The sequence below is a fragment of the Diuraphis noxia genome, unplaced genomic scaffold (assembly GCF_037042655.1).
Source record: "Diuraphis noxia isolate RWA-SAM2 unplaced genomic scaffold, SU_Dnox_SAM2 contig0001, whole genome shotgun sequence".
NCBI classification, from domain to species: Eukaryota; Metazoa; Arthropoda; class Insecta; order Hemiptera; family Aphididae; genus Diuraphis; species Diuraphis noxia.
Genome location: NW_028301711.1, coordinates 13,496,739 through 13,523,463, shown reverse-complemented (window position 1 = coordinate 13,523,463; position 26,725 = coordinate 13,496,739). Strand labels below are relative to the sequence as shown.

At 32.6% G+C, this 26,725-nt stretch overlaps 2 protein-coding genes and 1 pseudogene across 2 annotated transcripts; all 3 read right to left on the bottom strand.

The window, feature by feature from the left end:
- Nucleotides 1-11,354: 11,354 nt before the first annotated feature.
- LOC149059797 (uncharacterized) lies at nt 11,355-11,878 on the bottom strand (annotated as a pseudogene).
- A 9,839-nt stretch (nt 11,879-21,717) lies between these two features.
- Nucleotides 21,718-24,321, bottom strand: LOC107171809 (uncharacterized). The gene has a single exon (XM_015522063.1). The coding sequence runs from the start codon at nt 24,319-24,321 to the stop codon at nt 21,718-21,720; it is 2,604 nt and encodes an 867-aa protein (XP_015377549.1).
- Nucleotides 24,322-24,729: 408 nt separating this feature from the next.
- On the bottom strand, nt 24,730-26,344 carry LOC149059796 (uncharacterized). Its single transcript, XM_089226209.1, has one exon. The coding sequence runs from the start codon at nt 25,708-25,710 to the stop codon at nt 24,730-24,732; it is 981 nt and encodes a 326-aa protein (XP_089082335.1). The 5' UTR covers nt 25,711-26,344.
- Nucleotides 26,345-26,725: the final 381 nt, after the last annotated feature.

Here is a 26,725-nt window from a genome sequence, read left to right as displayed (position 1 = left end):
GAAGAATCTTGTTTAGAATTTTCAAACCTTAGATTTGTAAAGAAAAATTTGTATGAATTTTTCTAACTAAAAATAAATTGCGAATTTTCGTGATTTTTACGTATTTTGTCAAAATTTGAACTTTCAATGTTTATTAAAAAAATTTTGACTATGTATTTTTAATATTTTTTAACTACTATTGCGACAATATATTAGAAGTCTTGTATCAAAATTTGAAGCTTTTTTACCCAACGAACAAAATTTTATTGTCATTTGTAAAAAAAAAACTTAAAAAGATTTGTACGAGAATTAGTTTTAGAGTTAAACCAATATCTAAAATCTAGTTTTTCAAAATTTGAATTTGCGTAAAAATTCCCGTTTTTTGTGTTAATTTTTGTTTTGTTTTTCCTGGTGCTTTTGAAAACTATTGGAAATTTCAAAAAATATAGGCATGATTTTTTTTTATAACCATTTTAAGTTCAAATTTTGACGAAATCTATTTAATTATTTTAATTGATATTAATTGAATATTAATATTGTATAAAATATCTAAAACTGAAAACTCGTCTCCGATCAGAATCGTTTTTCGTATACAATGATATTATATCATTAAATTCAAATTTAATATCATCCATTACAGTAGGTAACCCACTTGTAAACTACTGTATAGCAGAGCGACATCCACTTACTTACCCGCAATATTTTGCATATTTTGATTTTTTATGAATTTTTAACCGAACGTGTCTACCGGAGTAGTCGATATTACGTCTTATTGATACATATCATACGAAATAAAAATTACTAAAAATCCAAATTTTGTACTACCGCTTTCAAAATGGTATCCCTCGACTCTAAATGACTTACTCTATACCCCCAAATAGTTTTAAGTCCTCTGGGAAGCGTATTAGACTTGTGGTGGTGGCTAAACGAGGTATTTTTGTGTAGTAATCCTGCACAAAGTTACCATTTTCTGGACAACTCGACTCCACCACCACTTTATGCAAATTATAAGTATCCAAAATGCATTTCCCAAAAAAGGGACATCCTAACGAAGCCAGGGATGTGCTTGGCTAAGTGGAAGTGCAATATTTTGATCTTTTATGAATTTTTAACCGAACGTGTCTACCGGAGTAGTCGATATTACGTCTTATTGATACATATCATACGAAATAAAATTACTAAAAATCCAAATTTTGTACTACCGCTTTCAAAATGATATCCCTCGACTCTAAATGACTTACTCTATACCCCCAAATAGTTTTAAGTCCTCTGGGAAGCGTATTAGACTTGTGGTGGTGGCTAAACGAGGTATTTTTGTGTAGTAATCCTGAACCAATATACCATTTTCTGGACAACTCGACCTCACCACCACTTTATGCAAATTGTAAGTACACAAAATGCATTTCCCAAAAAGGGGACATCCTAACGAAGCCAGGGATGTGCTTGGCTAAGTCGTAGTACAATATTTCGATTTTTAATGAATTATAAACCGATTCGTTTCTACCGGAGTAGTGCAAATTACGTTCGCCGGCACTTATAATATGAAATAAAATTACTAAAAATCCAAATTTTGTACTACCGCTTTCAAAATAGTATCCCTCGACTCTAAATGACTTACTCTATACCCCCAAAAGGTTTTAAGTCCCCTGGTAAGCGAATTAGACTTGTAGTGGGGGCAAAATCAGTATTTTACCCATGTAATCCTGCACCGATATACCGTTTTCTGGACAACTCGACCTCACCACAACTTTATGCAAATTGTAAGTATCCAAAATGCATTTCCCAAAAAGGGGACTTCCTAACGAAGCCAGAGATGTGCTTGTCTAAGTGGTAGTGCAATATTTTGATTTTTTATGAATTTTTAACCGAACGTGTCTACCGGAGTAGTCGATATTAGGTCTTATTGATACATATCATACGAAATAAAATTACTTAAAATCCAAATTTTGTACTACCGCTTTCAAAATGGTATCCCTCGACTCTAAATGACTTACTCTATACCCCCAAACAGTTTTAAGTCCCCTGGTAAGCGAATCGGATATATAGCGGCGGATATACGTGGTATTTTACCTATGTAATCCTGCACAAAGTTACCATTTTCTGGACAACTCGACTCCACCACCACTTTATGCAAATTATAAGTATCCAAAATGCATTTCCCAAAAAGGGGACATCCTAACGAAGCCAGGGATGTGCTTGGCTAAGTGGTAGTGCAATATTTTGATTTTTTATGAATTTTTAACCGAACGTGTCTACCGGAGTAGTCGATATTACGTCTTATTGATACATATCATACGAAATAAAATTACTAAAAATCCAAATTTTGTACTACCGCTTTCAAAATAGTATCCCTCGACTCTAAATGACTTACTCTATACCCCCAAATAGTTTTAAGTCCTCTGGGAAGCGTATTAGACTTGTGGTGGTGGCTAAACGAGGTATTTTTGTGTAGTAATCCTGAACCAATATACCATTTTCTGGACAACTCGACCTCACCACCACTTTATGCAAATTGTAAGTACCCAAAATGCATTTCCCAAAAAGGGGACATCCTAACGAAGCCAGGGATGTGCTTGGCTAAGTCGTAGTACAATATTTCGATTTTTAATGAATTATAAACCGATTCGTTTCTACCGGAGTAGTGCAAATTACGTTCGCCGGCACTTATAATATGAAATAAAATTACTAAAAATCCAAATTTTGTACTACCGCTTTCAAAATGGTATCCCTCGACTCTAAATGACTTACTCTATACCCCCAAAAGGTTTTAAGTCCCCTGGTAAGCGTATTAGACTTGTAGTGGGGGCAAAATCAGTATTTTACCCATGTAATCCTGCACCGATATACCGTTTTCTGGACAACTCGACCTCACCACAACTTTATGCAAATTGTAAGTATCCAAAATGCATTTCCCAAAAAGGGGGCATCTTAACGAAGCCAGGGATGTGCTTGGCTAAGTGGTAGTGCAATATTTCGATTTTTTATGAATTTTTAACCGAACGTGTCTACCGGAGTAGTCGATATTACGTCTTATTGATACATATCATACGAAATAAAATTACTAAAAATCCAAATTTTTTTATTTTGATTCATTACATTGATATAAGGAAAAACTGATATTTTGAGAAGGGGGGGGGGGTATTGAGCACATTTCGTTTTTTCAGTTGTCGGCTTTGAAAATTCACCAAAAATCCAATTCTCGTACTATCGTTATGAAACTCACATCGTCAGATAGGTATAAGCGTTGGCTACTCGTCGTACAAGTTTCAAAAATAAGGACTAAGAATAACGGTGTCCAGGACTTATATCTGAAAAAAGGTAATTATCGATCTGCAATTCCGCGGTAAATCCTATACTTACCTTCCGGATGGCCGATATTTGGATTAATTGATTGATTGAATTTACATACATACAAGTACCGCTTTCAAAATGGTATCTTGCATGAACATTCGTAGCCTGGTATCGATTATTTTCCTTACCGCATTCATATAATATGGTTTACCGTGTTTATCTTATTTTTGATAAGGTGATTTGTGAGTCGCTTCAATATTCTGATAAATAACGGTCGTCATTACTTTATATATCCGTTTTTTTAAGAATTTCCGGCCCTTTTGGGCCCCCTTTCCAGTTTTAAATCGTCTTTCGGGTGTTTACAAAGGTTCCTCTACTGCGAACGCACGTGAAATAATATATATCGCGTCGCCGTTAGAAATTCGAATGCCCGTCTTAGTGGTCCTAAGTTTTTTTTTCGAGATTTCCTCAATTTTTTTTTCCTGGTTTTATTCGCATTTTGACCTCCCCTAACAACCGAAAATACTCCTAGTGCAACTCGCTATTTGATTTGTTAATAAAATCAATTGGTTATATCTGGTTAAATGCGCATGGTTTGTATATTACGTAATATTACCGCTCCCCCGCACCGCAGATCACTTCCCCGCCCTAAACCACCTTAAATAATGGTTTGCAATGAGCAGAAAAAATTTCAAAATTATCACAGGTTAGGTTATAAGGTATAATTCCCTGTGAGTTACCCCGATACCGGTGGCCAAACAATTATTTTGGCACCTAATTTCTCCAAAGATTTCATACATTTCAAACATATCATCGTATAGAGTTCGATGCTGTGATAATTTTGAAATTTTTTCTGCTCATTGCAAACCATTATTTAAGGTGGTTTAGGGCGGGGAAGTGATCTGCGGTGCGGGGGTATTAAATGTTACGTAATCGGTATTGCTCGCGCTGACCATGTAACAATGACGGGCGCAAAACCTCTTAACAAAAAAACAAATATAATAATAATAATTATAAAAAATAAAAATGTTATATAAGTGTAATGTTCCACACTACCCAAGGGGTCTTACACATAAGCGCGTTTTTTTTTAAGTGGTGGTCGCCATTAGCCCTAATCCACTGTTTTACCCTACCTAGTTTAAAGTTTTTTCGTGAAGGCTTTCACTAGCCAGCACTTAAATAAACCTTAGCAATCCTTAGTGCACTCAGTACCGTTTCCGTACATATCAGTGGTGTACACAGATATTTTCAATGAGGGGGTTTTATTAAAAATTATACATAAATATATTTATCAAAATATGTCGTTTAACAATTTTCATATAGGCACTGTATATTTAAAAAGTTAAAGGGGGTGGGGGGTTGAACACCGCCCATGTGTGTACGCCACTGTAGAATATTCCCCCTGATCCTAATTTGTTTAAAAAAAAAAAATTAAATATCGACATTTCATACAGTTTATGTTTGACAAATATTGGTGTTTCAATATTTTATTTCCATTAATCTCATGATTATTAAAAATAATTGCCAAAGTTATATACTGACCGAACTTAATGTCTTCATACCTATTTACTAAAAAAATTATTAAAAACCATATGGTTATAATGAAAATAAAATTTTGAAATGTCAAAATTTTCAGAAAAAATAACCTATCAAAATGACCTATTTTATTTTTTTTCGTAAATAATCAAATACAAAATTATTTTTTAACTAAAATATTAAATTAAATAGAAGCTTTTATTCCCACTAGTCTTATCACAGAAAATATCGTAATGTATCCTGTATAATATAATATAATCAATATATAATATATACGTGTGTGTTTTATAAAGGAGAAGAAAACCTAGTTCCGGAACTTTCAAGACTAGGTGTTTGGAATGACATAACCAAAGCCCGGAGTCTAATGACTTACCACACAGAAAGCTTGTTACTTAATTACAACAATAATGCAGCAGAACTATACAATTCTATATTGACTAAATTTATTGGAGGAAAACGGGTAAACTTTTCGTTAAAAGGTTCATATCAACTTAGGTGTAATGCTGCAGTTATGGCTTATAACACTGGATCAAATCGTTTATCAATCTTTAATAAGCACGTTACAAATAAAAGCCCAGGGAAATATACTAAAATGTTTATTAAAAAGTATCAAAAAACGGCAGAGGCCCGTAAAATCCGACGTAAGCTTTTTTCTACAAAATCTACAAGAAAAACTAAAACGACTTACGTTGGACCCGACGAAAACTATGGGAAAGTCTCGAATAGTAACTTAACAAACTTCACAACAGAAGAAATAGAAAAGTTGAAAAATAATTTCTTAAAACAATTACAACTAAATAAAAATGAAATCCATGATTTAGAAAAAAAAACTGTAAGGCAACACCAATGCGAGGAATGGCATTTAGAAAGAAAAAAAAGGTTTATTTCAATTATTTGTTGATTAAAAATTATATTTTTATTGTTACATAAATATTTATTACTTTTTACTTTATATAGATTAACAGCCTCTGTATTTGGTAAGATATGCAAATTACGTGAATCCACTTCACGAGACAAAGTCGCCAAGGAATTATTGTTTGGGACTTTTAGCGGCAATGCTGCCACCAGATATGGAATCGAGCACGAAGACATTGCCAAACAGCAGCTTGAAAAAGTTTTAGGTAAAAGTATTAAACATTCAGGCTTAATAGTAGACCATGATTCATCATTCTTAGCAGCATCTCCTGATGGTCTGGTGGACCATAATACTTTAGTCGAAATTAAATGTCCAGCATCAGCGAAAAGTATGAGTCCTGAAGACGGAATCACTTCAAAAAAATTAAAATGTTGTGAAATAAAAAATGGACAGCTGCATCTCAAACGAAACCACAACTATTATTATCAAGTTCAAGGGCAATTACATATTTCGTGTAAACTATACTGCTATTTTTGCATTTGGACCCCTAAAGGTTTTTAAATATCACTGTACTATATATTTTGTGCTTATTATCATGATCATCTATATTTAAATAATTAACTACCTATGTATATTGTGTATGTTTATACAGGTTTAATGTTTGAAAAAATAAAACGTGAAGACAGTTTTTGGGAAAACAAAATGAAAGATCAACTAAAAACATTTTATTTAGAAAGCATGTTGCCTCAACTAATTAATGAAATTTATTAATTTATCATAATCTAATAAACTTATTATTGTATTTATTAGCATTTTTATTTCATGTAATTTAATTTTTTTTAATATTGTGTACAGTTTACAGCAGTATCGTAGGTAAAGATTATTGAGGGGGGGGGGGGGTCGATATGTATTTTTTTATATTATTTCACATCTACTTACTCATAAAGAAATTTTCTATGTGGGGGTGGTGGGGGGGGGGTTGAATCCCCCCTTACACATGCCCTTGGTTTACAGTGATCACGGCATATTATGTACGCAAGTGGCTCCTGCTAAAATCAATTAAACGGCTAATAGGAAAATTCGACGAATATTTTGATAGTTATCGTAGTTCCGGGAATTCGTATTTCGTCGTGAATAGGCGATAACGGATTACTCACACTAATGTTCGTTTACATCTCACACATTGACAAGGCAAAATAGTCAATGTAATATTAAATGCCTAAACACTACTCCTTAAAACATGCCATGCTCCAGCCCCCTTAAAAGGCTATCTTCTTCAAATAATTGTTTTGTAATATCTTTACTAGCTCTACAAAATCTACAAAAGTATGAAGCTGAAAAAGATCTAGAAAATTCTAAAATCGAATTTAGCCCAAGATTATCTCCTAAAACAAGCCCCAATATAAAATAAACCCGTGTGTCTCCTTTATCAGGAGTAGAGATAATTATGCCTTCTTTTTCAAAACTATATAAAACATCTGTAAGACATTTAAGACAGGACTCATTACCATAATCTTTCATATCAACTGATTTAATAATAGCTGCCAAAAATATATTATTAAGCTTTGAATTGTTTTCTAATAATGGAAACGAATAATACACAGCACTAACAGCTTGAAATGTAGAATGAGATCCTAGCGGGTTGTTAATTTCAAGATCATCTATGAATAAAAAAAATGGAAACACTATTTTATCAGAAAAATTCACTAATTTGGTTTTCCATAAATCACCTTGTATGAAATTTTTTAAAGAATTAGATGAATTTAAATTATTTAAACGATCAAGTGATAGCTGAAAATTGTTTCCGTGTTCAAAAAATTTTTTAAATTGGAATTTCATGGGCATTATTAGACCTTTTGTAACATGTTCATCATATATAACTTCTCCTTTATCATATACAGAAGTTATTTCTCGATTTATAACTATCTGATTTAAATGATCAATGTACTGCTCTTCCATGAGCCAATTCATTAAACGGTATTCAGTACTACAGAGTGTAAATGTGTTTGATATATCTAATGACAATTTTTTAAATGATGATAATAATAGTGGGTCATTAATTTTTTCCTTTACGAAACTGTCCAATAGATCAGCAATAGGTTTAGTAATGAGTTCTATAATGCCTTTTTGAATATTCAAAACATCTTGAAACGTGATGTTATTCTTTACATGTAAACCGAGAACAAATTGTACAGCAGATTTATGAAGATCAGAAATTGCTGATTGATAATTAAAACTACTAAAAGTATCATTTTGTACAAATATTGAGGGTATATCAGATGTAGTACTAGTGGTACTAAGAGAATCAATACTGGTATTGTTAATCATAGGGTTTTGGGTAGGTAGAAAATCATTTGATATTAACTTAATATGTTTGTTTTTAACATGTCTTTTAAATGAACTCAAGCTATTAAATGACTGAAAGCATGACTCTTCACAACAATCATAAGAACTATCAGGCCCAAGCGAATGAAATACTTTGAAATGGATAACTAATGACTGTAATTGTCTACATTCAGTTTCACATATGTAACAAATCATTATCAAAACTAAATTAAAATGCCTACTTAAAAAAAATGATCAAAAAATCGGTTTAATTTCTTTAACTGTACCTATTCTGGAGTTACTAAATAATTAATTTATTAGATTATTTTATTAACGATAGCCATAAAATAACGATCTTAAACTTCGGAAGTTAAAATAACTTACCTACACAAGTACTTAATTATATTTAATATTTTAATATAACATGACATTAATAATTAATACATACCTTCTATCTTCTAACATGATACAACACGGGAACGTATAGGTAATAGGTATAAAATATTAAAATCACTAAAATCGTAGACAGACAAAAAAAGACAGACTTGACAGAGTTGACGATCAGCGGACGGTAACGTGCTCAGCGTATGGAAAATGCCAAATGTGAAATGAAACGATTATGTAGTTATGTAATAATATGTTTGCAGTCTGCAGGATGGGTCATTGTGGCGGAGCGGTGGGAACGTATCAGCTTGGATATCATAATGGAAATACCCCAATGATACAAAAATAATTGTAATCGTATAATGGATTTTTGTACATTTAAATTGAATATTTGATAAAACGACAATATCGTTATTGTTATTTTATTTTAAGATAATCTTTTCTCATTTTACAAAAGTTTAGTTAATGATGTAATGAAAACATATATTGAAATGACAATACTGTTTCATTATTTTAATAAAATTATTTGTTTTTCAATCATAGCGGTAAATTTTAGAACAATATTTTTTGTAATTGATTAATGAAGTATAATTTGTTATAATTACAATTCATTGTACAAATAACAAACATTTAGATTGTTAATTTAATAAATTATTAATGGAGTATACAATGAGTTCGTTAATTGTATAACTTAATTGTTATTTCAACACTATTATTATAGTATTAACAAAATAGATGTTCGTTGTTTAATAACAAAATTGATTTGTTAATTTTACCTAAGATATTTTTTTCAGTGTATTAACAGAAAAACTTCATCTCTTCGTAAGTGTATTGAAACTATGAAATGTGATAATGTAGTTAATACATCAAAAATGAATAATAGTGCAATAATAAACTATATTGAACATTGTAATTACAAGTCTGACGATTTCGTAAATTACAATAATAAAATTCTATCTGACATATGTAAACACATTAAAGTCACGGCAAATAGAGTCAATTGTTATAAAGTGTACAAACAATGTATAAAGTACCTCAATCTGCCTTCGTGTCTACCGATGGAAAACACAGAAAAAATTGATTCCAATAGTTTTTGTTTTTATGAAAATTCTGGTAATGATAACGATACTTTTGAAAATTGTATTTCTTACTCTGTGCACACAGAGTCTGAACTTCTACAAATTAACAATGTTTCATTGCAATATACAAATGGATCGCCAGAAATTGATTTCATTCAGACTAAAAGAGATCCACTAATACCTAGTAGTACTCCAATTCTACCAGAAAACATAACCGATGAATCTGTTTTTGTTACCCCGAGTAAAATAACTAACAAAAAACATGTTCCAAGCCCCCTCAGGAATGCCTTCTATAAGAAAACGCCTGTAAAGTCTGGTGTTGTTCTACCTTTGGAAACAAAAAATCAATTTCCAAAACAATATGACAACCATGATTTTAAGTGTTTTGAAGGATCTTTTAAATTTTCATTTGAAGAATGGTCTCTTATGAATTATACAAATTTCAGAGGTGAAACCTGTTTGGACCAGACTAAGTATCCTATTATGTTTAGGAAGCGCATAAGAACTGTGAACAATACATGCGTTGTTAATGCTAAAATGGTCAGATATTTTAAAAATCACTGCAACGTGTACATGTATTGTAGCCATGAGGGGTGTAAAACTTTTAGGATTAAAGTTCAGCCCGCAAACGGAGTGTTAGTGGCGGATGTGTATAGTTCTGGTTTGAATTATCATCACAATCCAGATGACACTGGTCTCACAAATCACGTAAAAGGGTTTCAGCGTGACTTGAGCAAAGAAGCACTAAAAAAAAAACTAAAGCGTTTTCCTTCAGGTCAGACACTATTGACTCGGCATCACCCACTCAGTTGAATTGTGGCAATTTGCAAGGCATTAAATCAGATGATGTCAGAAAAATCAGATCAGAGGCCTTGACTGCTGATGATTATGATAAAGACGATTTTCATGATATTTTATTGATGTGTAACGATAAAGAAAACAATTTTGTACAGCATGTCGGTATACCTTCAGTGCATTGCTATAGTAAAGAACAGTTAGACATACTAAGAAAACTGATTAAAAGTCAAAATTCAGTAACTGGTTATTTGGATGCAACTGGTACATTGGTAAGGAAAATTGACAAGAACAGCAAAAGAGTTCTTTACTATGTTCTAGTTGTGAATGTCCCTTTACCCAGGAACTCTAGTGTCACGTGTCCCGTTGTTGAGATGATTAGTTCAGCACACGACATAGTTGCAATTTCACAATGGTTGAATGCTTTTAAAGCATTTGTTTTGAAACACAAACTGACTTGGCCCGTATTCACAAACATAGTGACGGATTTCAGTTATGCACAAATGAATGCCTTGTGTATAGGTTGGAATGGTTTTACCTCCATATTCGATTATCTTAACTGGTGTTACAGAGCATTGGTTGAAAACAATAACGGGTCTAATGTCACGATCATAAACATATGTGCGAATCATTATACAAAAATCATAGTAAACCATGTCTATACATATTTTCAATCTGAGACAAACAACAGTAAGAGTGTTGAAAAAATGAAAAAAAATAATGTTATTGATTGGATATGTTTACTGTTTAACGCAAAGAGTTTGGATGATATTGAAAATTGGTTCAAAATATTTTCATTAATATTGTTGTCTCCGTGTGGTACAGGAGAAATCAAAAATGCCATTAGTATGATGAGAGACAAGTGTAATATTAACCACCAACTGTCGAATGAATCAAACGACGAGGGCAAAGATTATTCAGAAGAGATAAATAAATTTATATGCGAGTCCAACACGAGTAATTCCATGATGTACTGTAGATTTCAGTCTATCAAAGAACATGTTAAAACCGAAGTCTTAAATTGTGCTGTAAATAGTGATGATATAATTATTAATGAATATTATGATGAATTATATTTACACGAATTCATAGTCAAGTGTGTACCTTTCTTAGCATTGTGGACACCTGTTATGAATGATAAAGTCAACAATGGCATTGGAATCCGCCAGAGTAATGCTATCGTTGAGTCTTGGTTTAAAACGGTAAAAGTTGACATACTTGATGGCGACCGAAGGTGGAAATGCGGTCGTTTTCTAAAAGTTATGAGAGAGCGTGTGTTAAATGCTCACAAACAAATAAAGTATAATATTAGAAAAAAAACTTGTACGCGTGCACTTGATTTTGAGAATAAGTCAAGGCAGATAACTACCAAAAGAAAAATCTCGGACATTTCTAGCCATAACCATTTAGAGGCAATAAAAAGTTGGGGGGGAAAAGAGAAATAGCACAGACATCTCCAACACACCCAGTATCGTCCTTTCAAAGCCCTGTCATTAAAAATCCCAAGGTATTCGACTGCTACAGCAGATGAAAATATTTTGCCCATTGCGGTTGATGGTATTGAAAATATTGTGGTTACAAAATGTGACAATGAGACTAGGTTTAATGTTGTTGAGCCTATTAACAATGACATGGATGTACATGACTTGAGTAAGCAAATCAATGATAGTTGCTTAATGAAATCTGTTTCGACACCTGGCAGTCATAAATCTCCATTTCGATAATCAGTGCAATCTATAGATTTATATAAAAATATGCTTCCTAAAGATTTGGCATATTATAAACGAATGCCAAACGATATATTCCAGACAGATTATATAGTAGGAAGTTATGGGTACATATTACCTAGTTCCAGACATACTATGGACGTTTTGGACGACCTGTACTTTCAAGATTTTGATTCATTATCTGGGGAAAATTGGTTGACTAACTTTGTTATAGATATCTGCTTGATGTCATATGCTTTTAAGCTAGGCTCAATGAATATCCAGGTTTTATCAGTCAACCATGTCAGACGTCTGTTTGAAAAAAGAGAAATTGGTGAACAGCATTATAAAACTACTTTTATTCAGGACAGTACAGTTATTCTACCATGGTTAGTTAATAATAATCACTGGATAGTAATTGTTTTAAATTTCAAAACCAAAGAGTATTACAACATGGATCCATTTAATCCATATAACACAAAAATTCGATCATCAAAATTTCAAATCAATGTACCAAAAATGCTAAAATCAAATGTTATATACGGTGACGATTTACAATGTCCAACGTTATCACATATTACATGCCCTTTGGAAAACGTTCCACGACAAAAAGATGGGTATAATTGTGGAATTTATTTAATATACTACGCATTTAAAATTATGGACGATTCTGAATTCAGTTTAGAGTTTAATTCTAAAAATTACAGAGAATATTTAAAAAATTATCTCTTAGAAAATTCTGACGACATGACAAACATATGCTTATACTGTACCCGGCACTCAGATAAGCATCGGAGTCTCCCCGAAGATGACTGTGTAGAATGGGTGTCGTGTTCGGTGTGTTGCCGCTGGATAGCAATAAATTGCATTCCTAAAAAAGATAGAATTGATAGTTATGAAATAAATAATTTCTACTGTTTTCTTTGTCAGAAATTATGAAACTAAAACAATATATAGAAATATTAAATATTGAGTTTAAATAGGTGAACAAGTTTATTGTTCTATTATGATTTATTATTATATCAATAATAGCTGCTATGTTTGGAAAATATTTTTTTTGTTTTAAACCAAGGACAACTGTAACAAAACTAATTTGAAACCAGTGCCTTGTAATATAAAGTTAAACGCAAACAGTAATTTGCATGTATTATTATCATAATCATCAGACATAGCTTCAAAACACAATTTGTAACCACACCAGTTATGCATTTAATATATTATCTGACTTTTAATTTAATTTATTCATGCATAATTGACAGTCCGCAGTCTGATTCAAAGTGGGACGGCATTTTGTGTTTTACTTAGGTAGTTAATTTATATTTAATGTATGAGAAGAATTACTTACTATATATATATAAAGATATTCATATAAACAATCAATTAATTGTAGAAGTAAGAAGTTGCATCTTCATTGTAGCTTTTTATCCCAAGTTGTTAGTACATGACATTTCACTCCATACCATATTCATAAACGGCATAAACCAATAATATAGTAACTATTAAAGTTATTTATGAATATTGAATACGTATTCAAAAATTTGGCAGGCTCTGTTTTCTTGATAAGTTTTCAATTATATACAATCTGAAATCACACAAAAAGCCCAAAAGGTTAATTATATTAAGAACATTGTATTCATCTATATTCTATACTCTAGAGTGATTTTCCAGGGATGATGCTATACTCAATATTGTATCGACTTAAAATCACCAAATCATAAAATGTTAAAATTATATATTATTTAACACATTCAAAATTATTATTGATTTTAATAAAATGTCACCATTATTAAGAATTGAAATGTGGAAAATCATAATAACAATAATAAATTTGGGAATAAGAGTTTGATTTGAACTATAAATACTAATTTACAAATTAAGAACTAGGATATCTATAAATCATAGCAGAGCAAAATTAAAAACAGGTTTGTTTTAAATTTAAATTTTGAAAAAGATATTCTATTGGTACATAATTCACTTATAAATAAAAGCAATAGATATCCATTAAATAATTTATTACTTTCCACAGCTGTGTTTGAGAGAAAATACTAATCGTACCCATACATTTTTCTTAATGTGGGGCCTCCTCTAATTATAGGTCAGTAGGCTTAGACAGGCTCAGTCCTTTCCTGAATTAATTTTATCTAATCATAGAAAATAAATCAATTAAAAAATCACATACAATTTTTTGTAGAGGATACCTACTGCTCAAATGAATGGCATGCAGCGTTGGCTGTGAGTTTATTTTCAAATACATTTTCCAAAGCCATATTGTTGAGTGGAAACATATATATCAATGCTTATAACTAGAAATCAATAAAATTAATACACTATTAATTATTACAATATCTATACTTACTAATTCAAACTGTTTATGCTTAAGGCACAATAGGCTTATGATGATGATGTCCCAGGAGAAAAAGATAGTCAATATTGTCATGTATCTTAGATAAAATCTAAAAATATTATATTAAATAATAATTATAAATTGATTTCTATAAAAATTATATTATCTTACCAGGTGAACCAGGTAATGGAAGATCAAGTATTTCATTAGGTATTACTTTACTTTAAGTTAAGTATGATTTCGAACAACCTAAATGTATAAAGTTAGCAACAAAAACAAATTTAAAAAATATATTTACCAGGAGCATCAGTATATATAGTTGAATATTTGAGCAACAAAACAATGTTTTAATTGAATTGTTAAAACTCCCAACCTTATCACTAGTCATTGGCTCTGAAGACATATTCACATCACGATTATCTTTTCTATATGAACATTAATAAAAGGTGATTAAAAGTTATTGCTGTCGAATGTTGTATTAGTTCATAAATACCTAAAAATTGTGTGGGTGTAACCTGTTCTCCAAATCATTAAGAAACATATTTTTCTCAAAATGTTTTCCATACAACTTAACATTATTTTTTTGATAGAATATATTAGCTGGATTAGCTGTTGAATGTTGATAGATTTCTAACCAAATTTCACAGCTAAAAGTGGAACAAAAAAATTAATTATTTATACGACAAAACACAATTGACTTTTTACTCACTATGTTTTGTACATTAGTACGTTTTAATTTGTTTAGATGTGTCTTAATGTTTACTAGACCAAAAACATTAGGTATGTATAACATTATGTTGTACATTTAACATCGTTGTAATATAAAATACTTACCGAGCTTATTTTTGCGTTTTAATTAATCCGAACGATTTCACTACGCATTTTAAGGGGCCTGCTCGTGACTATTTAATAAGGGGCAACATTTAGGCAATTTGTAGGCTCGTCGCCGCCGCCCGGTACCTATGTGTTAGTCGTAAATGATTATTAGTGTGAGTGTAGACAGACGTGCGTACCACCGCCAACCACCCAACTATTTAGACAGACATCGTTATCTCAAAGTTATTTATAGCGGGATTACTATATATTATAATATTATCCGTAATCGTTCATTCGGAACGATTGAACCCTTATTAAAATATTATTTTTGCTACGTATTCAATTCTACTCTTATTTACGATTCAATTTCATTCAGATAGTGAAGGAAGTGAAAGACGAAGGTTGGTATTTTCATTTTTATTGCAATTTTCGCACTCTTCTTTTGTGTTTATTATATAGTGTAAATAGTATTTATTATGGGCAGTAAGTACAGAGTTAAAAAAAAAACTGTAGCGGCTTATAGGAAGAAGAAAGGTGGAAATAAAATCACGTAAGTTATACTTCGACTTCTAAGTAAAAATGTATGGTCATCAGGTGGTTGGTAGGTATATAATAAATTTAAACATCGTTTAGCAAACGCGTTCAAGATAATTTGACGACCTGCAGCGCTGCGACTGAAAAAAATACTCCAAACTCAGATGGATCAAAGTAATTATTGTCTTTAGATTTATTTATACCTGAGATATAAATGTATATAATACAGTAAGTATGGCTATATTTTTAACTATATTATTATGTTTACAAAAGGAAAACACCATCAAGTACCTGCAGTACTTTAGTTGACGTACCATGTGATGAAGAGCCAAATAATTGATCATTACATTTTATTTTAGATTTAGAGCAGAGCAAATAACCAATGAATATTTATAATTTATTATTATTGCTTTTTCAATAATGTGGATTTTTTTTTTCAAATGCCTATAAACACTGTAGATACTTTATAACTTTTTAAGCATTTATACCTAAGGTCAAAAAATTCAATACAAGTTTCTCCATAAGTTTACCTTCAAATAACTATAAGCTCGATTCATAATAGAAAAACATTTTGTGAGCGTCTGAAAATTAAATTTTTACGGAATCGTTTAAAAGAACGATTTATCCTCAAATAATTTTAGATATTTGTAATTATACAAGTTAAAAATACTTGGAACTTTCATTAGTTGTTTGGATTGGCATTGTCTTAGTTTTTTATTTTATCAATATTGATAAAAAAAATTTCGCTGGTACAAAATACTTGAAAATTTAATACAAGATTCCATACATGTTTATCTTACAGTAACTCAATAATTATTAACCCTTTCAGTCCCGAATTATTTTTTTTGTGATTGTTGGATCATTTGGAGTATTTGTTATGTATATTAAAAATTTTTTGAATCTTGGACTTCTGGTTAATAAATTATAGTCATGGCATTGTACGAGGCCACTGGGCGTTAAGGTAGTCAACATTTTGTCGTTTATTTTGGTACAAATCTACAGTTTTATGTATTATTAAATGGAAAAACAAATACAACTTAAATTATAATAATATTTATATTTATATTATATATAAATTGTTTAACAAAATAAACTTTAAAACCTTCATAAATATAATTTGAAAAAGAAAATCATTTAATAATTCTATAAAAACAACAAATTAAAATAAAGTCATATCTTTGACAGTAAAAATTAACATAACATTAAACTTCAGACATTAAAAATTAAAATAACATCAAACCTTGGTCAGTAAAAATAAAATAAAAACAAGTTAAAAATACAAATCTGTAGGAACTTCATTTTTATTGTGGTATAAGGTAAAACATTTGTTTCTTTTTGTGAAGCACAAGTGGACTTTACATTTTTTACAAAACACATGGCTGCGAGGCTTGCATCCTTCATACTTGCAACGGACTGCATTATCTAAGTTGTCAAAATCAGGAAGATGACCTACATTATCATGCCTCACTTCATTAAATGGTCGCTGGTCAATTCTTTTAATAATTTTTTTTTGCATTTCTGGAGTCGGTGATGATGATGGCGATGGTGATAATGAAACTGGACTATTTCTTGGTCTTCCTCTTTTCCTTATAACAATATTTCCAACCAAAATAAGAGTTTCAGCTAATCGCTCTTTGAAATGCAGTAAATCCATAATATTTTTGTTAACAATATTCAAATGCTTACAATCCATTTTATATTCAAGCCAACTGTTTACACATGCCATATCAAAGGCATGTGTAACCATTCGTAAGGTCCATTTTCGAGATTTCATAAACGTTCTAAAGAAACTTATTAGTTGGTCATATTTGTCGACACCTCCCATTGATTGGTTATAAAGTTTCACTATTTCAGGCCTCTTTATGGAAATGTATCTTTTTTCTTTTTTGCAATATCTAGACACTTCATCTGGAGTGCCTGATGTTATAAAATTTGACCCTAATGAAACTGGCTTGTTATCATACCATTTAACTAGTCCAATGTTGCTGTTGGGTATATCAGAACTTACTTCAAATGTAGTCCCACGACCCATTTTAGATAATACTTTATCATTTAAAAATGGTGGACTAACAAATCTATTAACTCTGATAGTTCCTGCAGCTAAAATTTGTTTATGTTGTAATGCATGAAGTAGGTTAAACGATGTAAAAAAATTTTCCATGTATAAAAAATGTTTATTTTTTTCAAGCAGATCTGTAAGATGTAAAACAATAGCACTACCTAAACCATATTTTTTTTGTATATCTTGTTTTACTTCTGTAGTAGATCCCTGATATATTATAAAGTTATAAACTTGACCATTTTCACCGCATAACAAATACAATTTAATTCCCCATTGATTGGGTTTTCCTCGCATGTATTGCTTCTAGAGATCAGCACGGGCCGGGCCAGCCCGACCCATACCGGGCTTGGTACGGGCCGGGCCATAATTTAAATATTACGGATTGGTTATAGGTGGGATCGTAATATTATTCATTGGGCCGGGTCGGGTCCGGGTCGGTCAAAAATAAAACTTATTAATTTAATTCGTAACACTATGTGATCTAGGTTATCTAAATTAATAATAATAATTGTATTCCCAGACTGTATGATATTTATAAATAGATCACTGGTAAAAACCAATAATACTATATACTAATACTTATCGCTATTGTTGTGCGATTATGTTTTTCATTTAATCTTTATTATTTCGTCGACTGGCAAGACATAACATTCAAATTCAATTAATACACAATTACACGCTGAACAGTGAACACGGTCCAGTCAAAAATTGATACTTCACAGTTTTAATTTTATTATTGTGCAATTGTGTTTTACATTTAAATATTTAATCTTTTTATTTTTTTTGTCGTCTGACAAGATATAACAATATTAAATTAACACACGTTGAACGGTGAACACTTGGACACTGGACAGGTCTCGCGGTCCGGTCTATAATGTCAGATAAATAAATGTTTTTTATTAATTTATTATTATTAAAGCTTTTTACTTGGAGATGTACTAATTTATATTGTATAGGTATATTTCACTTAAGATTTTAATGATTAGGTGTAGACAGTAGACACTGTAGACTGTACTGTAGGTACTAAAAACAAAAATATTATATTTGTACAATGTACGTAATATTATAAATATTATAAAATCCAGCCTTATGAATTTAAAAATTGTAAATAATAATAATAGCATGTTTTAAGTCTTTAAGATAAAAAGTAATAGACAATATTATTATTATAAATATAATAGTTGCATAACAGTATTATAAATAATATATTATGCATTAAAAAAATTTAATTGTAATAAATTCAGTCTTATGAACAAATAATAACATATTTAAAATAATGAAAACAAAAATTAATAATTCTTACATAGTTAAATAACAGAATAATGTATGAAAACCATTTAAATTTTATAAATTCAGCCCTATGAAGCATTCAACCTAAAAATGTATTTTTAAATTGAATTAAAATTGAATTTGTTTTTTTAGACATTGAAGATGATGTAAATGCAAATGAAAGAGAAGATGGTGACTCTACGTCTACATCATCCTTTCAATATCCTGAACCATTAAAATCAAAAAAAAAACATCCAGAGCAAAATTATTTCAGGTGAATGTATTTTAAGTAAAGTTGAAGGCAGAAGTGGTGTTTGGGAGTCGTTTGTAAAAGTTCTTTATAAAAATGAAATGGATACAGGTTTTGTAAGTTGTACAAAATGTAAAATACTTTTAAGTTATACTGCATCCAATGGAACATCACACTTAAAGAGGCATAAATGTGTATTAGTAAATAGATCTACATTAAGTATTGACAATTATTTTGAAAAAAAAATTGAAAAAAAATATTCCTACACAAGTTGCGAATGAAATGGTAGAAAAGTGTGTGAAAATGTGTAGCTTGGATTTACGTTCTTTTGAGTTTGTGGATGGAAATGGTTTTAAAGAACTTGGTCAATATTTAGTTAATTTGGGTGCAAAGTATGGACATCTAGATATTGATAGTTTACTACCCTATCCAACAACAATTTCTTGAAATACCATTAAAACTGCAAAAGAGTTGCGTGACAAATTAATGTTGAAGCTTATGCCATATTTTTATGAAAACCGTTGTAGTGCCACAACAGATATGTGGACGGATGATTATAAAAAACTATCTTACATTTCTATCACTATTCATTATATAAATGAAAACTGGGAACTTAATTCAAATGTTTTGCACGTTGGACAGTTCCCTTATGACCAAAAAAAAACTGGAGATAATATACGAAATAATTTAAAACAATTTTTTAATCAGTGGTTAGATAATGAAGAAAGCGGAGACAATTTTCTTTCAAAAATTACATGGGTAACTGATAAAGGTTCTAACATAATTAAAGCATTGGATAGAAACAACCGACTTAATTGCTCTGCACACATTTTACATAATATTCTACAAACAACATTTGATTTCACAAAAACCAATTCAAAGGATCAATTAATTAATGAATTGTTAAGTATGGCTGTTGATTTTAGTCCTATAGAAAAACTAATATCTGCTTCTAAGTCTCTCATTAGGTATATGAAAAAAAATGGTGACAACAATTTGCTTTCTAGACCTTTAGTTCAACATGTAGAAACCAGATGGAATTCCAATTTGGCTATGTTGCGTGCTGTACATGATATGTATGATGAACTTATAAAAATTTATGGTGCGGAAAATAGAAAAATGAATGACATAAACAAATCATTATTATCCAAATTGATCTTCTTTTTAACTCCATTCAAAGAAGCATCTGATCAGTTTGAAGGTACAATAAGACCTACTATACAACTTGTGCTACTTCATCGGGCTAAGCTATTAAAACATCTTAATAGTATAGTCTCTGAGGAAAAATATGACGATATATTTAAAAATTTAGCACATCGAACTCTAATTATTTTTAAAGAAAAATTTAAAACTAATATTTATCATGGTATGGCTTTATTTTTGTGCCCACCATTCAAAAAGCTGAGGATGGTCGAAAATATAGACGAAAGACAAGGTATTATTGAAAAAGTTAAAATAGAGTTATCAAAATTGCAATCCAACCTCATTTCTAACTGCAGTCGGTCTGAACACTCTGAACCTGTACCGATTGAAGAAACGATTCAATCAGAAGAGGATAATATTTTCTCTGAGTGGAAGGATGATTGCTTGCCATCAGACAATTATAATGATTTTAACAATGAACTGAACATTTATCAAATGGAATCATATAATCAAAATCAAGATATTTTACAATGGTGGAAGGAACACAGTGATAAACTTCCTCTAATGGCTAAACTTGCATCAAGAATTTTAGCGATCCCTCATTAGGTTTATTCAAAACAATATTTGGAGGAACAAAAGGCTGTCTTTTCCATCGAATATTGCGCTTTTCTATATATTCTAGACTAGAAGTGTTTGTTTCAATTGTTTCATTAGTAACTGTATTATTTGTTCCCTCAATTTCAGTAGTTCTATCAACAGTTATATTTCTCAGTGCTTGATTTTGTGGTTGACATTTTGGTTCAGTACTCACTGGCTACAATATGTAAACAATATAATTTACTTCCAGTAAAAACTTAATAATCCACTCTAACTTATAATATCACTTACAACAATTTCAGTTTCCTTATCATCAACATCTTCAACTAATAGTAAATTAATATTCTCATCATCAAAATTGTTCAATAAACAATCAAACTCTGTTGATTGAAAATATTCATCATCTTCATCAGATAAATCAGATAATTCTGAATTTGTACCATCTCCTAGTAGTTGGAGAATATGATCATCTGCTAAAATATTATGGGATGCCATTTCTAAAATTATAAAGTAATAAATAACCTAAATTAAAATTAAACAAATAAAAATTTAAATACAGAAGTATTATAATATTGTGTGATAATCACGATAACGGTGTTTCGAATATCTTGATACCACAAACGCCCAATGGCCTTCCCAGTGGCCAAACAATAAGCACATGTTGTGCACCGTTTGGCGGTTCAAAGTACATTTCGACTATTTGTCGTCAATCTTATACATGTTATCATGGAGGTTACAAAAAATTAGATTTTTATAACGACATTTGTGCGAATGATCGCAACTCACGCATTTGCAACGGCCCCGCGTAGTCGACACCTACGCAATCGAAGGGGCGCTGCGGGCGCACACGGGCAGCAGGCAGATCCGCCATTAAGGGCTGTATGGGCCGCGCATCTAATCGGACGCAAATAGTGCAATTTGCTAAAACTCTGTGCAAAACAGACCGGAGTGATACAACCCAAAATTGACGCGATATCAACGCTGTTAAAGCTCGCGGACCAGCATGACACGTCAACACATGCCACCGTCGGCACAACAACAAGGCGAAATGCGAGCTCTTAGCCAACAATACGGGGTGTTTACAATCATATGCGATTAGCGAATGACGTAACCGACCGCCGACGCGGATCACACCGTCGGGGTCAATGAACGGCGACAATCGCGCTAACGGTTTGGACGATACTCGTGTACCAGCCGATAACTCACGGAGTAACGCGGAAAAGTGCACACGCTGTGACTCAACAATCAACACCTGCGCGGCACCATCCAGGTCACATTTGCGCAAATATATGGGACCATCGCAACGAACAATCCTTCGTCGACAAAGTGCAATGAAACGACGCATGAACGTGACTACACGCAACATATGATCGTAATTTGAAAATCGCGTGAACCATTCACTAGGTCCGTCGGCAATGAGGGTGGTACAAACTACAGGTCGCATTTCCGGTAAATCACAAAGCGGAAGAGACGGACAGGATACGTCCCAAGTCGTCGGGTCGTTGTACACGATCTGTGGACCACGCCAATACAAATCAAACTGCGATAACACGGCCGGCATCACACCACGTGACGCGCAGTCGGCGGGGTTATTGACCGATTCAATGTGCTGCCACCGACAATCGGGTAATAACGTGTGAACTTGATGCACTCTATTAGATACATACACTTTAATTGATTCATGCGGGGCCTTTAACCAGGATAACACGATCATCGAGTCCGACCAAGCTCTAATATCAACAATATTAAGTTGTGCCGTTAATATATTGCGGATGCGACTAAGCCACCGGGCCAACAATAATGCGGCATTTAATTCGAGACGTGGAATAGTCATTGATTTTGTTGACGCTAATTTAGTTTTCGTACCTACCAAAAATACGGAGTCCCCTACAATTACATCCGCCACCCGCAAGTACACCACAGCCGCATAGCCCCGTTGCGATGCGTCGCAAAAACCTAATAAGTAACACGGTGCGCTCCGATGCGAATTAAAATGTCGAGGAACGCGAATCGATAGTAAAGATGGTAAATCAGAAACAAAGGTGGCCCATTCGTCATGGATATCCGCAGGGAGTGGTTCATCCCACGATAAACCACGAAGCCAAGTTCGTTGCATAATAGATTTGGCTAAAAACACAACAGGCCCGAACACGCCAAGCGGGTCGAAAATTCGAGCTACTAACGACAAAATACCACGTTTGGTGTATACGGGTGATTGCTCAAGGCTTAGCGCGCAACACAAATAATCACCGTCGGGGTGCCACTCTAGACCTAACACCTTGGTACCCTGACAGTCGACCGTTTCGAACGGTGTAGGTGTCTGTACACGATCCGCGGCCGGAACCGCATCTAAAATTGACTTAGTGTTCGATGACCATTTTTTCATTCCACACTTTTTTAACACACAAGTCAAATCGGATTGGAGCTTTAGTACATCAACAATAGTGTCGGCCCCGTCACATATATCATCTACGTAGGTTTGGCGCGTCAACGCGTTACGCACCCACTCGGAATCGGTGCAATCGTCGGAAGCAATCGACTGTAACACGCGCAATGCGAGATACGGCGCACAATTCACGCCGTACGTAACAGTATTTAATTCATATTCGAGCAATTTGTCATGTGGTGACGCTCGCCACAAAATGTGCTGGAATTTACGATATTTTGGCAAAATCAGTACTTGCCGATACATTTTGCATATATCGGTTGTAAAAACATGTTTATGTACGCGAAAACGCGTCAGGATATCTACGATGTCTTGCTGCAATTTAGGCCCGGGGAGCAAACAGTCATTTAGTGACGGTCCACGGCCACATTTCGCGGAAGCGTCAAAAACAACACGAATTTTATTAACATCGACCTCCGGGCGGTACACCGCGTGATGCGGAATGAAATAGCAACCCGGGGAAGTAGCTACCGACATATGTCCCAACGAAATATATTCCGACATAAATTGAACGTACAACGATTTTAATAACGGATCCGCGGACAACTTGCGTTCCAGCGACTCGAAACGCCGTACCGCAATATCACGGGACGCAACAAACAATTCGTCCGAAACTGGCACACGGAACGGCAACGGAACGGAAAAACGACCTGTGCGTAGGCGCACTGTTTCATTTACAAACAATTGTTCACACTGCCCTTCCTCAGTGAACGTTGCGGGAGCTACATCCGGCTCCTCAACGTGCCAAAATTTTTCCATGAGACTTTCAATAGACACGGTTAACGAAATTGGCAATGAGTGTAACGGACCTGGCTCATGAACAGACACTTGGCCAATTAAAATCCAACCGAAAATAGAGCTGAAAGCAGACGGTAGCGAGCCGTCAACAGAAATCTTACGACCGTCCATAATCGACGCATAAACGTCGCTGCCCAACAACAAATCAATAGGGGACGATACATGGAACGATGGGTCCGCTAGCGCAAGGTTGGAATACTTATCCTTAATATCGGCTGACAGCGTTTTGGTAGGTCAATGAAAATTATACGTCATAACTTTTTAAAAATAAAATGTTTTACAAACTTCAACTAAAATTGACATATTAAATTACCTTTTTAAATTCCAATTTTTAACAAATTACATTTTAACAAACTAATATTGAATTAACAGAATATAATATAACCTTTATAAACTTAAATTTTAAACAAAATTAAACTTAAATAGTTAACAATAAAACATTTTTTATAAACGTAAGAAAATTATTTAAAAATGTCTTCAGGAACTTCAGTTTCAAACTTATCAAACATAGTGTACACCTTACCATTCATTATAATCAATTTCGAACTTCATAAGGCCCCTTCTTTTGAGTTCTGGATGTTTTAATATACCCACAACATCAGTTTTATCGATCCAATAAATATCTTCATGTTCTGGAAAAACAAACATTTTTCCCGAATCTAATTTAGTTGGACGATATTTTAAAAAAGATACTTTTACTTTTGTTTTTTCTGTTTCCAAAATCGTACCAATAAATAAAATTGTTTTTGTTGAGCATTGTTTTGATGCAGTGCTGTTCGTGAAATCTCCTACTATCCAATCATTTACTTTCAGTACTTTAGTAATTTTAAACACGCCTTTCAAAACTTTACCATTTCTTTCGATGTTAGTGGCAGGTTGTTCAGGTTCATCCTCATCTTCATCAGACCCATCCCAATCTGAACCAATTAGAATTCCATCTTCAGAACTGGTATTTCCATTATCTGATTTATTTATATTGTCGTCTTCATTTACCGACATTTCACTGTCACTACTAACTTCCTGATTGTCAACTTCAACACTTTGACCCGGTTCAATCTTCATCCGTTGTCGTTTTGTCGGTGCCTTTTTCTCAGTGCTAGGGTAACGCATACATTTTAGAATTGACACTAATGAATCGTTAACTACTTCAGCCTCAGATTCAAGACTGTCATTCGCATTTGATTCAGGAGGAAGCATTTTTAAGACTGGTTCTCTATCCAAAGGAATAATTCCACATTTTCTAAAGCCCGCTTTTATGTTATCAACTTGATTTCCTTCATTTTTTTTCATTAATGTATTTAACAGTTGCGGAAATTGGTCTTTAGGTATAGAGCACTCTCTACTACCTTTACCTAATCTCCGTGTCGTTAAAATGCTACGCCAAGCTTGTTTCATGGGACGAAAAAAAGCAACATCAAGCGGTTGAGTGATGTGTGTTGAATTTGGGGGCAAAAACATAAATTCAATATTATACTTCGAACAGGCCTTAATTCCCTCCATAGTCAAATGGGTCGATAAATTGTCAACCAATTATTATTTTTTTACCTGGTTTGTTTCTAACGAACGGTACAACTATTTTGAGTAACCAATCTTCAAAACATTGAACATCAAACCACCCTGATTTACTTCTATTATACCTAGAATTTGGAGGTCCTCCCCTAATCCATGAATCGTACATATGTATTGCCTTGTAGACCGTGTAAGGTGGTAGGAGTTCTCCAGTTCCAGTACAGGCAAACATTATAGATGTCGAGGCCTTACTCGAATTCATTACTCTTTCAGGATACTTGCACCCTCTTTTAGTAATAATTTTAACTCGACCTGGGTCATCGCTCAGATTCGTTTCGTCGTAGTTAATAATATTTTCTGGCAAAACGTTATCTAAGGATTTTTCTAAATTATCAAAGTATGAATTTATAATTTCTCTACTCACCTGTGTCCTTGCACGTTTTATATTTTGACACAGTCGCTGACTTAAAATATCTTTGTGACGTTGTAAAAACGATAGTGCAAAATCTCTGCCAGGCATGTTACCTTTAAATATTTTAATTGTTACTCTTTTTCTATCTAAATATGCCTTTACTATACACCTCAAATCAAATGATGTTAAAGGGTAACCCCATGTTGAACATAAAATTAACTGTTCAGCTAAAAATGTTTCGGTTTCATATGACAAAATACTCTGGCCACCTAGTTTTTTCATTTTTTTATTAGGGTATTATTTTTTTAATTTATTGTGCCTATACAGATCCGTTGTCGGAATATTATGTTTTTTCGAACAAGCCCGAAAGGTTAAACCATTTTTCAAATCTTCTAAAGCAAGTTTAATTTGATTTTCAGTGTATTTGGTATAAGGTTTTTGGCGAACAGTTCTTTTGTATGTACGGGCCATTTTCACCACGGCTATTAATCAACAACAATAAAACTGTATTTTACAATCAATTAAATAATATTCAAATGAATAAATAACATGATTTTCAAGAATTAAACTTGTTGCATACCTATGTACCGATTC